The following is a 13,966-nucleotide window of genomic DNA, read 5'->3' on the forward strand; positions in this document are numbered from 1 at the left end:
TAAGTTTTAAAATTACTTAAAATTTAATAAAACGTTATTTAATGTTAATAATATATTAAAATATATATATTAATATACGACGTTATGTAATAAAAGTAAAGATTTTTATTTTTAGCAACGTGCACGGAGTCCCACCTTTTAAGATCCATTAGGGCTGAATATTATTTTTTTGCAATATTACTGTAGGTATATTTTTGACATCAATCCGCTTTATGAGAAGCTAATGCGACCATCGTAATCTTCGTATTTGAGGAAATGCATCCGTTTGACGCTCTTGTCCTTCAATGCTTTGCAGAATCCCTTATGGTTCTTATCGTTCCATCCTGTAACCTGGCATTCCTAGTTGTCTGGTCGGTATCTCGCCTGAATGGTTGTAGCGAAGCACAATACCCCATACATACCTTGCTATAATAATAGGCTGATTCACACCTTCCGCACTTAAGGGGCTTGTCTTTCGCCTCATCATAATTGTGGCACTTCCGTGGAGTGTCAATGGCCGGGGTGTACTTGATAACTTGTTCATTTCGAAAACCTCGGACAGCTTGAGGGGTATGATCTATACATGTAAGTCCGTGATTCAATTGATATTAGTCAACAAAAGGGTTACCAACTGTGACTTCATCCGAATGCTCAATCCGGTAGCCAATAGTCCTATCTCGAAAGCTATGAACTAGTGTGTAGAAGATAGCGATGGTATTTCCAACCTTGAAGTCCTTCAGGGGGCGAGGCATGTCATCTGGACTGTCCGGGTAAAATGTGACAACGAACTTATGTACCTCGTAGTCTTTGGCCATGATTCGGGGATGAATGATAGTGTTGGCTTCGATCATCTCCCCGAGAAGACGTCAATGCTTCTTTTATGTACATGCATTGGCACTGATCTTTATGAGGTATCGATGGTCGATCACACCCTCAACTGGGCGGCTGAGGAAAGAAGGGGAACAATCACGAGCTTCAAAATATTGAGGATTGGTTTTGACCACCATAGTTTCGAGTGATACCAGGAAGTTGGTACCTGGGTCCTTGGATGGAAATTTGAAAATAAGTACGTCACTCCACTCCCTTTAAAATAAAGGTATCTTCCGGAGCACTTGAGGAATCTCAGCCCAGTTGCGGTTCTAAATGATCTGGAGGACTCATGATAGGATAGCTTAAGACACATTTGGAGAGAGTGACAATGTAAAAACTTTGTAATTCAAGTGATCAATAACTCAAGTGGATACATAGCCCATGCGCTTGCTTTTGCTGTTTGAAAAGACCCAAAAAGCTAGAAGTATCTGCCTATCTAAGGTAGTAGGTACCTAGGGAGGGACCTAACTGGTACCTAGCAGTGTAAGACAACTCTCACTCCGCAAACAAAGAAAACCTAAAGTCCTGAGATGAGGAGAGAAAAGAGCAGGTATACGAAAGAGAAGTGACATAGGCGCATTCAAGTACTTCTGGCCGCAACCAATTCAATTTCGTCATCAGTATGTCGACTCGGCGATTCTTTAGGTTGACGTGTTGATATCCACGACGCTTGTGAATAGTTTCTTTCCTTCCCCCTTTTCGGATCTGGGCCACGCTCCCATTGTGATATAGATGTAGTAGATGCAAGTGAACGAAGTTTATAAATGATAGGCGTGAGGGATATTTTATCAAATATCCAAGCACTTCGAGGAAGACATGCAACTAAGAATCCTATGCCGATCTCAACATAGGTCCAAAAGAGTATGATAGAGACAATGCCTGCCAAGTACAAGTCTGTCAGTTTCGAAGGGGGATATATCCATATTGCTGTTCCACGTACCTTCTTGGTCAGCTGTTGGTAGGGTAGTACCCAGGACCCTAATATTTACATGAGAAATGTCTTGAATATGTATTTGGATCCAAGGAATCATTCTTAGAAGCCCCGCAGTGACGGCACTATCAAGGGATATCAGTTTATTAATCAATACATGCTGGTACTGTATAACTATAGACTTACAAGATACTGCAGAGAAAGACAAGGGATGTTTGAATCTTCCTCTTGGTGCTCATGTTAAGAGTCCGAATCTGCACAATATCAGCGAGATTTCCTATATAGCTATTTACTATCCATTAAGTAAGCCTGAGCAACATACCATAAGAAGGGGCTCGATTAGGATTGTGAGGTCAAGAATCCAACTGAAGACGGCACCGCCAGTTTGCATACCAAAAGTATCCACGCAGGCATGGCGCAAAGATTGTAGACTTAGCCAGCTTGCAGCTGGGGTAGCGCCGCATGCAAATATCTCAAAGAACAAGAAAACAAGGGTCCAAAGAGTAACAAAAAATATAATAGTCCAGTTAGCATAATCGAAGGCTGTCCTGTATGTTTGGCCTATAGAATAAGGAGACTCATGAGTAAGTTCTATATTGAGGTTTCATCAAGGATTTTGAGGAACATCTACATACCTCGAAATATTCGGCGAAACAAAAACAAAATCGTCAATTTGATGAATCCGATAGCTAGTATATGTCCTATCCAAAAGGCATATTCGAACTACCAAATCAACCCAATAGTCAGTATGAGTACCTAGGTAGGTATATGAATCATGAGGGTAAGATAAGACAGACCTTTCCGAGTCGTTCCTGTTCAGTCTCGCTGATTACTGGATAAGAATGCCCTCCAATTATTTCCATCTGAGCTCCTATAAAACTATTTAGGAACGTCCAAGAACATAACTGCGAAGACAAGTAGGTATCTACCTACCTATTACCAATGCAGCACCGGCGGCTATATTGAGCATCTACTCATGTAATGTAAGTATTTGTGAAAACCGAGGCCTATAAATAGGCCTTTACCGACACTTACAACGGCTGGAATGACAAGAATGTCGTCAAGTTCAAACTTCCGAGAGTAATACCGTAATCCATAAACTCGCATGATCATAGCAAGGACAGCAAGAATAGGAAAGATTATTCCAATTGCAGTTATGCTGCCCCTATTAACATACATCGTAGTTATGACTCTTGCTGAGGATATTTAACGACGAAAATGTTTTTTAGAATTTATGCTTTGTTGTATTGAAAAAAGTAGATGCATAGGTATTAGTAGGTAGGTAATGAAGAAACATGGGATAGTGCTTGCTGGGGGAGAAAGCGATTAGCCTCGCGTCCTGATTATTATGGACACATACATAGATACTTACGAGATCCTCTCCAAGCACCCATCAGCAAAGTTGGTTGAAATATGATGGAAGACAAATGAGACGTAAGGCGGCAACCTGCAGATTGCAGCGTGGACCGTAGTATCCATTTTATGACTGATGTTACACTTCCACGCCACAAAATTAGTTGGATTCACGGTAGGAATGAAACAAGGCTGAGCCAAAGGTGTGTCCTCTTGTTGGAAAACATAATATGTTGGTAGAATAATGCATTTGATAAACTTGCATAAAGGATGAAAGGGCCGAACCATATTGTAGAACCAATTGTCGACAGGTTATGGAATTAGAAATGCTTACATGCACATAATGAACGGAGTACTACCCATTGATGGTCGGGTGACTCGATAGCATTGATGTTGGTAATGCACTAGGTATTCTTTATGTGGTTGGTGATGCTTTTTTGTAGAAGCGATGAGACAGTTGGAGTCGTTGGGACCGTCAGCACCAACGGATGATGCACCTATGGATGTACATGGATCATCGGATAGTGCATCTACTATGTAGTTGGATAGGGGCGAGGCTTGAGCCAGGCCTGCTACTTTCTGAGATATCTGGGAATAGACTCCACATGTAGAGGTATATGCCGATATGCAAGGTCATAGCCGCCGTGCGACAATCTTCATGAACATCTAAAACTACCCCACAAGGTCAATGTGACACAACGTTACAGAAAGTAAGCAAATTGTCAGATAACATCTCCAGGTCCTTAACTATAGATTTTCTTACCGACATCCAGTAAAAGTAATTGCGCTAGCTAATAGAATTTCATAGAAATCACTATCTTTCATACGCATATATTTTCAGCAATACCGTATCTCCTTATTCTGCGCAACAATACATTCACAAAACGAGTAGTATACACGGTGATAGTCGCTTCCTGGAACAGCCCCGTAAACGCCGAGGCTCTTAAGGCGATTGTACAGGGAATCTAGCCAACCAGAATTAAGGATTAAAAAGTGCTGGTAGACCCCAGGGACCATTCGCAGTACAATTGCAATATATGGTGGAAGTGTACCTAGTCTTGTGCAAACCAATGGGATACGCCCTGAGTTTAGCATAGTGCTTGATTACTGATGAGCTACCTAAGTTGTATTATATGAGATGGAATACCTCCTCGGTGTCGAGTTCGTTACACTAGCAGCCTATTTGCTCAGTACACAGGGCCAAGAGTCCCAGCTTCATCACTTGGTACCAGAGTAGCAATGAAACTGTCTCTGTCTCTAGCGGCGAGTGATCTTTCTTCAGCCCATGCCTGTATGCGTTCCCAGTTCATACATTTGCGGTGGCCTGACCTGTCACCTCTTATTCGTTTAGAACTTTCCCAAAAGTACGTGTTGACTGTTAGGTCGGCATTGCACATGATTCCTTGACGGAGGACTGCAAGGCAATGATCTATTACTTGATTAATATGATGAGATAGTAACCTATTATTCAACAACTCTTACCCATATGAGCATTGGAAAATGCGTATTCATTTTCGTCCTGGATGTCGGGATAATAATCCGGATATTGGAATTGGTATATTCTTTTCTGCCGGTTGTTAGTAAGAGTTATCCGGTAATCACATCAAACGAACGTACAACACAATGTAACATATGAAGAGATTCGAGGTAACCAATATAACCGCTACCATCTCGTAGCGAGATAGATGTCTTGTTCATTTGTCTCATCTCGTCCTCGGAAATCTTGAGCATCGATGCTGTAAGGCACTTCATAGTTAACCTTCGTCTCCCTCACTAACTTTTACGCAAGATGCTTACATTTCAATAATTGCGACCATGCTAGGTCAAGCTCGGGCCTTGGTTTACCAGCAAATAGGTCAAAATCTTGTTCATAATTGATCTCCTGGACATTGTACTCGACAGCTACTTCAGCAGGTGCTAAAAGGCATATTGTAAGCAAGTGAAAGATATTTTAGGGTGCTCTTCTACACTCACTGAATGTCTTCTCGAGTATAGCATTGTCTAATCCTTGGCCAACTCGACAGAGGCGGGGCGTGATGTTTTGAATGAGCAAGGAGATATTCGTGATTAGGAAAGCAATTTGGAAGGCGAAGAGTATGCTATGGATCTTGAAAGATAGATTCTGTGAGATTCGGTTACCATCCTTAGGAGTGTTAAGACTCTCAGTCCCATCTCCGTCATAAACAGACAGGAATGGCTTTTCCTCTTCTTGATTAACCAAAGGCATTTTTACGATGTGATCAAGTTTAGTTGTTGATGAGCGCCTTGGAGAGGTGGTATGGACGGTGGTGCTAGAAAACCCGAGAAAACAATATCTAATATTTCGTAGGCATTGGATGTGATGGCACTCGAATTACGATGTGGGACCACCACCAACAACATATGCAACTATATATGTAGTGGTCTCAAGTCTTCCCTTCTAAGGACAAGATTGGCGTAGGACCTGAATGGCTAACTCAACCTGAGACTGTAACCTAATGGTATTTACCACCTTGAACTGGTAGGCCACTGACTTGCACATCAGTCAGAATGTCGGGAACGTAATGCATGCATTCATAATGGGCATGTGATTGGTGGTTGGTATATTAACGACACCACCACCCTTATTCCAGGTGCTGAGCCGCAGTCTATATTAAATGCTTACTAGTGGGTCACACACCGAACGACCGAACACAAGGCTCCATGATAATCACCAACAAGGATCCATAGAACAGCGAGCTTATCTAACAGGTAACGGGTACCTATCTAGATAGGTTTGGGATTCTTCTAAGTACACACTAGGGAGTTGTAGAAAAAGGAATGCCTGCATCACCCAAGCCTTTTAGATTATTGCGTAAACATTCGGGCCTCAAAGGTGGTTGTATTTACTAAGTGTCGCACCCAGAGTACGCGCACGCTGCTAAGTTTACCTATGGTGGGCAGGGCCCACCTATTCTTTGACGTCTCATCCATTAGCTCACAGATTCTAAGAAGTTATACCTTGTATTTTACCTACGTACATTACTTAAGTAGGTGCTCGTTGAATAGAGAAGCGATAATCCACACATTTAAATTTATAATGTTCTTAAACATACCACGACAAAGTGAATTATGGATCTGTAAGTTTAGATAAGCCTTGCTCTTGCACCTGTAAGCACGCGGCCTATTAGGGGCTTCTTAGCTTCTTAGATCGTCACGATCAGTCAATATTCCTTCTTGGTTTTTGGCTCATCACATCAACTAACATGTCACCAACCTTTATAATCTGGTAGAATGCATAGATGTGGATCTGTTGAACCGACTTCAGCGTTTCGTAAAATCATAGATTTGTCAATGGCTGTAGAATAAAATGATGCTTTCCTATCGGGAATACCGCTACTACTAGGCGCCTTGACTACCTAGAAATGCCCTAAGCATGCTTTGGCCTTTCTACCTAGACTTGGGATCGGGTTCATGGTCTAACTAACATATCAGTACTAACTGATCTTTCAATCATCCACCCATGTAACTTGTCCCAATTAACGCATTTCTGTATGCCCGGGTCATGATGAGTTGGTATATCTTGTTGTCGTTCCCCCCAGTATAATGTATATAAGGAGTAATCCAAGTGACAAAGAATACTCTGCCTTAAGAAATCGAGACAGTGATCTGAAAACGCATAAGTCCCTACAATAGACCAAAACAGGTATATTCCCCTATCTAGATCAGGAACTTACCTGCATGGGACTGAATGTAGCTGAAATCAACCTCATTAGAATCTAAATTTGGGTAGAAGTGTTCTCGGTATAAGAATTTCTTAAGCTTTTTCTGTTTAGTTTATGAATAAGCTCTATGCTATGATAGTTGAATGAGGAGCAATGGTATACATACCACACAGTGAAGATTATGCCCGACCGCAAGGCCTGCTGCGTACCCGCCGTCCTTCAATGGTATCGAGTCATTGCCATACAAGCTCAATTCTTCATTCGATATTCGTATAAGGGTCCCTAAGTCAACTTGATAAGAATACAGCTGAGGTTAAGCATAATAAAACAGAGCAACTTGCCTTCCATTAGTTCATTCATTGAATGCTCCCATTCAAGTCTCGGATAGCCCGTAAATCGAGTGTCGTTGTTTATCATATATCGGTATTCGTATTCAATGGCGGAGTTGGCTGGTGCTAATGGGCATCAGCAATGTACCTTCAACACAGATGCTACGATTATCATACAGTACGGCTCTGTGTGCCAGTCCTTGTTGAGCTCCTGTGTGGTAGTTGAAGCTGTGTTCGAGTTTGAGAGAAGAAATGTTGCCACACTCAATGTTGTGCAAACAAAGAACAACATAACATTAACCGCTAGGGATATCAACATAAATCGATTCTTTTGACGGGGACTTGCAGGAAGGGTGTCTCTGGTGAGTTCATTGTCGTCTTGGCCATTCAAGAATGGCTTCAACTCTTCGTTAAACATGACTAAATTTCTCAAAGCTGGGGCTTAACATGTAGAACCGATGATGGAAAAGGAGAAAATACCAAAAGATTAGGCTTGCAGAGTATCAAGTGAGCAAACATCCCAAAGAGGGTGAGAAGTTAAGATGACACCAAGGGGTAACGATATAAATTTTAAAAATACGACTATAACTACCGTGTTTTGTACACCGTAACAAAGGATAGGGTATTAATATATGGTGTAAGAGGCGCGGCTCGTGAATCCTGCGGCATGACTATGCAGGAAGACATACTTAAAGTTATGCGGAAGGCTCACAACCTAATTATCTAGGTACGGCATGGCGAATAATATTACATGCATCTTGATCTGCAAGCATGGAGCTGCATGTAACAAGGGGCTTAAACCGGATGGAAAAGTCAATGTTGAAGAGTTATCTGTAAGTGAACCAACCAAGGTGTTATCCGCCAGTTATCCTAGTCTTTTCAAACTTTGTAGGCTCTAACAATCGAGAAATATTCGGAAAACGACCTTATTGGTAACAGCTTCCGGCGAGCCAGGTAATCGAACCCACACTCAAGCATATGCTTACACACATATCCTAATGCATGGTAAACCAACCCCTTGCCTAGCCTCCGAGTCTAAAAGCGCACTTGTATTAGACGTATTGACTTTCTTGAAGACCACCAGTGTCAATAGCTAAGACGAAATTCCAGCCACCTTATAGATTGGTAGTGCGGGCTATATAAATACCTATCCATTTCCTGGAATTTTCTTATGCGTGGAAAAGGGATCTCTATTCTCTCTCCATAAACAATCGCTAGAGCAACATAACCATCCATTCCCAAGATATTTCCAAGATATAAACTCTAGTTCAAAATGAAACACGTCACCCTCGCCATCTTGTTTGCAGCTATTGCTGTGGGAACGCCAATATCTTCGCGTAGGACACCTTTATTAATAACTCACTTCATTTGCAAGTACTTACATATTCCCTCAACTGCGTATAGCTCAACCGAGGTCTCTAAGCACAATTGAGAACCGAGATGGAACAACCCAGTTCGACCCAGATTTTGGCTTGAAAGCCAAAGCTCAACGTGATGGCACGACTCAATTCGACCCAGATTTTGGCTTGAAAGCTTGAGTGTCAAGGGGCCATGCTAGACATTATGTTGAGCATAAGGATTAGCCTGTTCAAAATGGACTCTTTTTCTAGAGAAAGGGGGAGTGTTTTATCAAGGGTGATAGGTCAGATATACTAGATAGGTGCTCCGTACGAGCAAAGTACTAGGCAACAATCAACACCTCTCTATTCTATCATAGGTTCGCTACCTAGGTTTCATGCATGTCGTACCTGTAACTAGAGGTTCTTATATGGAATAATTTCGTCAAAGACCTAGGTACGGTTTTACGAGCAATATTTTCTACGAACATTGCGTAGTGCTCTTTGTGAGCATGGCTGGTGTATAAGAGAATAAGGTAACATCATGTGATAATGTGATTCGCAACTAAGTAGCTACCTACCTACCTAGGTACCTAGCAACCCCGCAAAGTGTCCCCCTTTCAACGTTCATATTCATTACCAACTTTTGCGCGTTTACGCGAGGCATTTTCTATTGGATGCCTACCCACCTGCCCTGACTTGGTACTGTTTAGTAGTAGGTAGGTAACGTACCAAGAGGTATCCATGAATGCATTTGTAATAGGGGTAGGTAAATGAAAAGGCGGGCGTTAACCCACCTACCACCCTCAATTCGACCCTTTATCGCGCTCTATCGTTGCTCAGCCTGCTTAATACCCAGCTACCCCAATAGGCCCACCAACAATGATAGTTGTTACACGGCGCGAAAGAGATCTGCAGGCATCTTTAATATATGCATAAGATCACACATGAGTTGTAACACAAGGCCAAACCCGCTGACCGCTCCACAAATATACGCCTAACATGGACCCCGAGCCTGCCGATTGTAGGCGCTTTCAATATTCATAACATGTAACCCAAACAAGAACGATCTATCATTTCTATAGCTTGGTACATATGTACCTACCATTTTAGGCAGATACCCAGACAGTTGTCATTAATGGGGGAGGGACAAACATATTCTTCCCCTAGCCTTAAATATTCGTGAACTCTTCGTCTTTATCAATCACATCGTCGTCCAGGAGTGAAGGCAAATACAGTGCTCATCCAATACTCGGAAAAGAAGACACTTGGCCTTCTCTGGTTCAATTCAAAAACTCCATTTCAACTTCAACATCATGTCTCAGCCTATTCGAATCGCCATATCAGGTGGCGGACTGGCAGGTGCATCCTTGATACAAGCCCTCCTCAAATTTCCTCATCTAGACGTCCACATCTTTGAATCAGCCACAGCATTCAAAGAATCTGGAATGGCAATTGGGATAGCTCGCAATGCCCTTGCTGCGCTTGATTTAATCGGCCCCTCGGCAACTCAGTGCCTTGAACGTGCTGGTGCGGTACCTATGCGAGGAGTCCGTTTCATGCTAGCTCAGGGTGAAGGTCGAGGCAACTTGATTGATGAGGCAGATGATAAAGCCCAGGGAAAACGCATCACCAGCATTGTTCATCGCGCCAACTTCTTACAGGAGCTGTTGGCCGATGTGCCTGAAGAACGGATGCATGCCTCTAAGAAGCTTGACAAGACAGAGCGAACCAAAGACGGCTCTATTATAATCCATTTCACTGATGGGTCAACTCACGAGTGCGATATTCTTGTCGGCGCCGACGGCATTCACAGTACTGTCCGCAAACTCATCCTTGGCAAAAATGACCCGGCTGCTTCACCAAGAAATACTGGCACCTGGATCGTTATGACGCTTCAACCATATGCCAGGGCACTAACTAGTCTTGGCGAAGGAAGTGTAGACCTCGCAGACGCTCGCGAATATTCGTGGATAGGGGACGGCTCCTTCATACTGCACAATCTGCTGAGCGACGGTCAGTTAGTGCAGTTTGTCATTGCATCACACGACAAGGAAGCGGAGTCATCAGATAAATGGAACCGAGTCGTAAAGGTCGAGGAGATCAAGAAACTCTACAAGGACTGGCCACCGCACCTAAACAAAGCCGTAAATGAGGTATGATGGCTTATTTGAGTTTAACGTCCCAGGATTCGAGACTAACAAGAATGTATAGTTGCTTTGCGACCAACCTGAACAGCATGGCATATATCTATGGGAACACCCACCAGCTTCGACCTACGTATCTGGTCCCATCTGTGTCATTGGCGACGCTGCCCATGCTACAACGCCTTGTATGTGAAAGTTATTAGTCTTGTTATCGCGTTTTCTTATTTATCCAAGGATTGAAGACCAAATTTTAAGACTAACCTTATTTCCACTTCATCACCGAGTTCTATTATGTAATGATCGCTGACTTGAGGCGCTACAGGGCAAGGATCAGGCGGCGGCATGTCCATTGAAGACAGCCTGTGAGTACCAATCGAAATTTATTGAGCATCCACTCCTCTTTCTTTTATAAATTCCTGCAACGTTCACCAAATTCAAAGCTTATCGATATTCATCTAATCTCTTAACTAATTGTCAAGCTAAATGAGAGATGAATGCTGACCTGGCGCATTATAGTATCCTTTCTAGCTTACTCGGTCGTGTTAAAACATCTACCGAGGCGCAGAAAGCTTTGAAGGTATACGACCAAGTCCGACGTCCACGCACACAACGAATCGTAGTTTCTAGCCGTGGGACCGGTGTCATTATGAGGGGCAGGGGTGAGGAGACAGGCCTGGATATAGGGAAACTTCGAGAAAAACTATTGCCTAGATGGGACTTCATCATTGATTTCGACAATGAGAAGCACCTCAACGAAGCAATTGAAATTCTGAAGGTAGAGTTGAAGGGTGAGGAAATGACCTGAATGCAATGAGCTCGTTCAAATAGTAGTGTTCTTGACCTTGGAAGGCCTATGTAGACGCCTAGGTAGGTACGTTACATGGAAATCATTTAACCCAGCCTACCCCCTCGATTTTCCCTTAATGATAGCTTTCTCGCGACTAGAAACCTTTCCTGATAGAGAAATTGTCATTTAACTCCGTATCTTAGTGGGGTTTAACGTTCGTTCTGCTTGCTGGAGTTAGGTGAGGGGCGGAGGCTCTCCTGTGCCCCGCCCCCTATTACCAAATGCTAAATATCAGGTGGGTCAGAATCTGTTGATGAGATGGAAGTCTAGAAATAATGACCTAAGATTCTATATTCATGTGTTAATTATACCCACGCTCTGAATAACGCCGTACAGGCCAAAGAAAACAATTCGTCTAAATCAAAGATTTGTGAGGTTTCGTCTCCTACAGGTTATCTCTCCGCTATTAATGCAATCCAATCAACGCCACCCCCTCCTCCCACGATCTTAGCTTGAGATGTTCACCGTTCTGTCCTTTGAATCATCCGGTCTTCAAGATAGCTCGTGTAAACCTTTACCAGACAATTCAGCACAGGGATCGGTTCCTAGCTGAGCTGGCGTGCGGATCATCGCATCTTTATCGCTCAATTCTTCAAGTTGAACAGCGTTGTCTTTGCTAGACCGACTTCGTTTCCGGCGCCAGAGGAAGATGCCTATTAGTATAATTGTGATGAGCGCCACACCTCCTACTACGCCTCCAGCTATTTGGGCAACGGGTTCGATGCCATGAGGAGCGTCTACGACCATAACAGGTGCTGATGTCGATTCGCTAGTCGTTGTTGTAGAGGCATTACCTAAGTAAGAAGAATAGAGTAAGTATTGTCCTTACACGGCGTCGGGGAATTAGTAACAGGCCATTTGTACTGTACCTTGATCGACTTGGGCAAGCGGCAAAGCGTCGTCTGGTATGCTTGTATCAGATCTGGAGCATCCATCGGTGAAGTTCAGGTTGTATCCCACATAACCCGGGTCGCAACAAAAGTAACCCTCGTTATCGTACATGATCCATGACGAATTCGCGCATCGGGGGCTCTCCACAATAGCCTCCGTACAGTTATTGCCGGATTGGCAACACGCGATGCTGTATTGTGTCGGACATTCAGTTGAGGACGGGCAACATGCGTGGAAGGGCGCTACCGTCATGCCGCAGTCGACTTCCTGCGTGAGGAGGCATGATCCGTTTCGGCGGATAGCCCAGCCTGAGAGATTGACGGACATGTTGCCAAATTCAAAAGAACGACAAGATTGTGGTAGGTAATTGGCAGATCCGGAAAATACTGACATTTTCCTGAGGCCAACGAAGTTACCTACAATATCTATGCTGGGCGCAGCAAGCAGCTGAAACCATGTCACACAAACCACCTTATACGAGCCAGTCACGGGCGGAAACTTGTTGAGCAACTCCAAACGCCAAGAAGAGGATCACTTGTAAGGAGGAAGAAATGGTGTGAAAGACAGGACAACTCTTGTGCACTCAATCCTTCCTCAATCTAGTTACCAATGTAGAGTCATTTCTCGAAATACCTGTAGAGGGAGACCCTGAAACATGGATCTCAGGCGAACAATGCCCGACTTTTAGGAGGGTTATTGTCACAGGTTGAGAAAAAAAAAAAAAAAGATCTTTCCGGATTGGGACTAGTAGAATTACTGAGGTAGGAAAGAAAAAAGGTGGGCTTGTGGCTGAGTTTGTGGCTAGGGGTGGCTAGGGGTGGAGGGGTAGGGCGGAGGAAGAGTGGGACCTGTAATAGGCAAGTCAAAAAGGGAAACGTGTGATAAGTCAGCAAGGCGTGAACCAATCAATGAAGAGATAGTGGGTCCACCCGATTCGGGTGCGGATTACGTAAGTATTAATTAATTAATTTAAATAAAGGTTTAATTTTAATTTTAATTAATTAATTATATAATATAACGGTTTTAATTTTTAAATTAAATTAAGTTTTTAATTTTTAAATTAAATTAAATTTTTAATTTAAAAATAATTAAATAAAATTTTTATATAATATTAAATTTTTTATTTTAAAAATTTAAAATTTAAATTTATATAATTAATAAAATAATTAATTAAAACGTTAATACGAAACGAAAATAATTTAAATAATTATATAAAAATAAATAAATTTTTTAATAAATTAATTTTTATAAATTTAATTATATAAATTAATAAATATTTTAATTAATTATAATTTTAAAAAATTCGTAATAAATTATTTTACGTAATTATTAATTAAATATATAATTAAATTAAATAAAATTAATATTTTAAAAAATTAATTAATATAAATTTAATTTTTAATTAATTAAATTATAATTAATTTAAAATTAAATAATAATTAAATTTATATTAAATTTAAAATTTATTAAAATTATTATTAAAATTAATTATAATAAAAATAAAGAATAATTAATTTAATAAGTTTAATTAATTTAATATATAATAATTTTTTATAATTTTATAAGTTATAAAATTTTTAATTTAATATAATAATAATT

At 41.6% G+C, this 13,966-nt stretch overlaps 7 protein-coding genes across 7 annotated transcripts; 2 read left to right on the forward strand and 5 right to left on the reverse strand.

Annotated features, from left to right (window-relative positions):
- Positions 1 to 210: 210 nt before the first annotated feature.
- On the reverse strand, positions 211 to 875 carry F4807DRAFT_472922 (uncharacterized protein; the record flags this gene model as incomplete). Its single annotated transcript, XM_048003054.1, has 3 exons — positions 608 to 875; positions 402 to 556; positions 211 to 339 (listed from the first exon to the last, which is right to left on the reverse strand). The coding sequence occupies exons 1-3, from the start codon at positions 828 to 830 to the stop codon at positions 211 to 213; spliced, it is 507 nt and encodes a 168-aa protein (XP_047848583.1). The 5' UTR covers positions 831 to 875.
- A 297-nt stretch (positions 876 to 1,172) lies between these two features.
- Positions 1,173 to 3,553, reverse strand: F4807DRAFT_449047 (uncharacterized protein). Its single transcript, XM_047999983.1, has 10 exons — positions 3,468 to 3,553; positions 3,153 to 3,277; positions 2,816 to 3,090; positions 2,714 to 2,750; positions 2,578 to 2,651; positions 2,416 to 2,503; positions 2,103 to 2,341; positions 1,967 to 2,034; positions 1,790 to 1,905; positions 1,173 to 1,728 (listed from the first exon to the last, which is right to left on the reverse strand). The coding sequence occupies exons 3-10, from the start codon at positions 2,957 to 2,959 to the stop codon at positions 1,430 to 1,432; spliced, it is 1,065 nt and encodes a 354-aa protein (XP_047848584.1). The 5' UTR covers positions 2,960 to 3,090; positions 3,153 to 3,277; positions 3,468 to 3,553; the 3' UTR covers positions 1,173 to 1,429.
- Positions 3,554 to 4,184: 631 nt separating this feature from the next.
- Positions 4,185 to 5,489, reverse strand: F4807DRAFT_449050 (uncharacterized protein). Its single transcript, XM_047999984.1, has 5 exons — positions 5,108 to 5,489; positions 4,931 to 5,050; positions 4,751 to 4,869; positions 4,616 to 4,700; positions 4,185 to 4,562 (listed from the first exon to the last, which is right to left on the reverse strand). Exons 1-5 carry the CDS (start codon positions 5,358 to 5,360, stop codon positions 4,321 to 4,323), a joined length of 819 nt encoding a protein of 272 aa, XP_047848585.1. The 5' UTR covers positions 5,361 to 5,489; the 3' UTR covers positions 4,185 to 4,320.
- Positions 5,490 to 6,450: 961 nt separating this feature from the next.
- F4807DRAFT_449051 (uncharacterized protein) lies at positions 6,451 to 7,656 on the reverse strand. Its single transcript, XM_047999985.1, has 5 exons — positions 7,323 to 7,656; positions 7,158 to 7,271; positions 6,983 to 7,098; positions 6,829 to 6,919; positions 6,451 to 6,760 (listed from the first exon to the last, which is right to left on the reverse strand). The coding sequence occupies exons 1-5, from the start codon at positions 7,561 to 7,563 to the stop codon at positions 6,564 to 6,566; spliced, it is 759 nt and encodes a 252-aa protein (XP_047848586.1). The 5' UTR covers positions 7,564 to 7,656; the 3' UTR covers positions 6,451 to 6,563.
- A 493-nt stretch (positions 7,657 to 8,149) lies between these two features.
- F4807DRAFT_449054 (uncharacterized protein) lies at positions 8,150 to 8,919 on the forward strand. Its single transcript, XM_047999986.1, has 2 exons — positions 8,150 to 8,482; positions 8,550 to 8,919. The coding sequence occupies exons 1-2, from the start codon at positions 8,419 to 8,421 to the stop codon at positions 8,681 to 8,683; spliced, it is 198 nt and encodes a 65-aa protein (XP_047848587.1). The 5' UTR covers positions 8,150 to 8,418; the 3' UTR covers positions 8,684 to 8,919.
- Positions 8,920 to 9,525: 606 nt separating this feature from the next.
- F4807DRAFT_449059 (FAD/NAD(P)-binding domain-containing protein) lies at positions 9,526 to 11,756 on the forward strand. Its single transcript, XM_047999987.1, has 4 exons — positions 9,526 to 10,638; positions 10,697 to 10,814; positions 10,952 to 10,991; positions 11,146 to 11,756. The coding sequence occupies exons 1-4, from the start codon at positions 9,799 to 9,801 to the stop codon at positions 11,432 to 11,434; spliced, it is 1,287 nt and encodes a 428-aa protein (XP_047848588.1). The 5' UTR covers positions 9,526 to 9,798; the 3' UTR covers positions 11,435 to 11,756.
- F4807DRAFT_449062 (uncharacterized protein) lies at positions 11,757 to 13,117 on the reverse strand. Its single transcript, XM_047999988.1, has 2 exons — positions 12,346 to 13,117; positions 11,757 to 12,270 (listed from the first exon to the last, which is right to left on the reverse strand). Exons 1-2 carry the CDS (start codon positions 12,758 to 12,760, stop codon positions 11,969 to 11,971), a joined length of 717 nt encoding a protein of 238 aa, XP_047848589.1. The 5' UTR covers positions 12,761 to 13,117; the 3' UTR covers positions 11,757 to 11,968.
- Positions 13,118 to 13,966: the final 849 nt, after the last annotated feature.

This window comes from Annulohypoxylon truncatum (genome assembly GCF_022578515.1).
Source record: "Annulohypoxylon truncatum strain CBS 140777 unplaced genomic scaffold F4807scaffold_83, whole genome shotgun sequence".
Classification (NCBI taxonomy): domain Eukaryota; kingdom Fungi; phylum Ascomycota; class Sordariomycetes; order Xylariales; family Hypoxylaceae; genus Annulohypoxylon; species Annulohypoxylon truncatum.

Bases quoted from the DNA above. Each gene is read 5' to 3' on its own strand.
- F4807DRAFT_449054 (XM_047999986.1), top strand. From the start codon at position 8,419: ATGAAACACGTCACCCTCGCCATCTTGTTTGCAGCTATTGCTGTGGGA. The intron at 8,483-8,549 runs GTAGGACACCTT...AACTGCGTATAG, and splicing joins GGGAACGCCAATATCTTCGC to CTCAACCGAGGTCTCTAAGC.
- F4807DRAFT_449047 (XM_047999983.1), bottom strand. From the start codon at position 2,959: ATGTATGTTAATAGGGGCAGCATAACTGCAATTGGAATAATCTTTCCT. The intron at 2,504-2,577 runs GTCTGTCTTATC...TTGATTTGGTAG, and splicing joins AACAGGAACGACTCGGAAAG to TTCGAATATGCCTTTTGGAT. The intron at 1,906-1,966 runs GTAAGTCTATAG...ATCCCTTGATAG, and splicing joins GTCTTTCTCTGCAGTATCTT to TGCCGTCACTGCGGGGCTTC.
- F4807DRAFT_449059 (XM_047999987.1), top strand. From the start codon at position 9,799: ATGTCTCAGCCTATTCGAATCGCCATATCAGGTGGCGGACTGGCAGGT. The intron at 10,639-10,696 runs GTATGATGGCTT...AAGAATGTATAG, and splicing joins TAAACAAAGCCGTAAATGAG to TTGCTTTGCGACCAACCTGA. The intron at 10,815-10,951 runs GTATGTGAAAGT...GAGGCGCTACAG, and splicing joins TGCCCATGCTACAACGCCTT to GGCAAGGATCAGGCGGCGGC.
- F4807DRAFT_449062 (XM_047999988.1), bottom strand. From the start codon at position 12,760: ATGTCAGTATTTTCCGGATCTGCCAATTACCTACCACAATCTTGTCGT. The intron at 12,271-12,345 runs GTACAGTACAAA...CTTCTTACTTAG, and splicing joins GCTTGCCCAAGTCGATCAAG to GTAATGCCTCTACAACAACG.
- F4807DRAFT_449050 (XM_047999984.1), bottom strand. From the start codon at position 5,360: ATGCCTTTGGTTAATCAAGAAGAGGAAAAGCCATTCCTGTCTGTTTAT. The intron at 5,051-5,107 runs GTGAGTGTAGAA...TATGCCTTTTAG, and splicing joins TATACTCGAGAAGACATTCA to CACCTGCTGAAGTAGCTGTC. The intron at 4,870-4,930 runs GTAAGCATCTTG...AGTGCCTTACAG, and splicing joins ATGGTCGCAATTATTGAAAT to CATCGATGCTCAAGATTTCC.
- F4807DRAFT_449051 (XM_047999985.1), bottom strand. From the start codon at position 7,563: ATGTTTAACGAAGAGTTGAAGCCATTCTTGAATGGCCAAGACGACAAT. The intron at 7,099-7,157 runs GCAAGTTGCTCT...AAGTTGACTTAG, and splicing joins AATGAATGAACTAATGGAAG to GGACCCTTATACGAATATCG. The intron at 6,920-6,982 runs GTATGTATACCA...TAAACTAAACAG, and splicing joins GGCATAATCTTCACTGTGTG to AAAAAGCTTAAGAAATTCTT.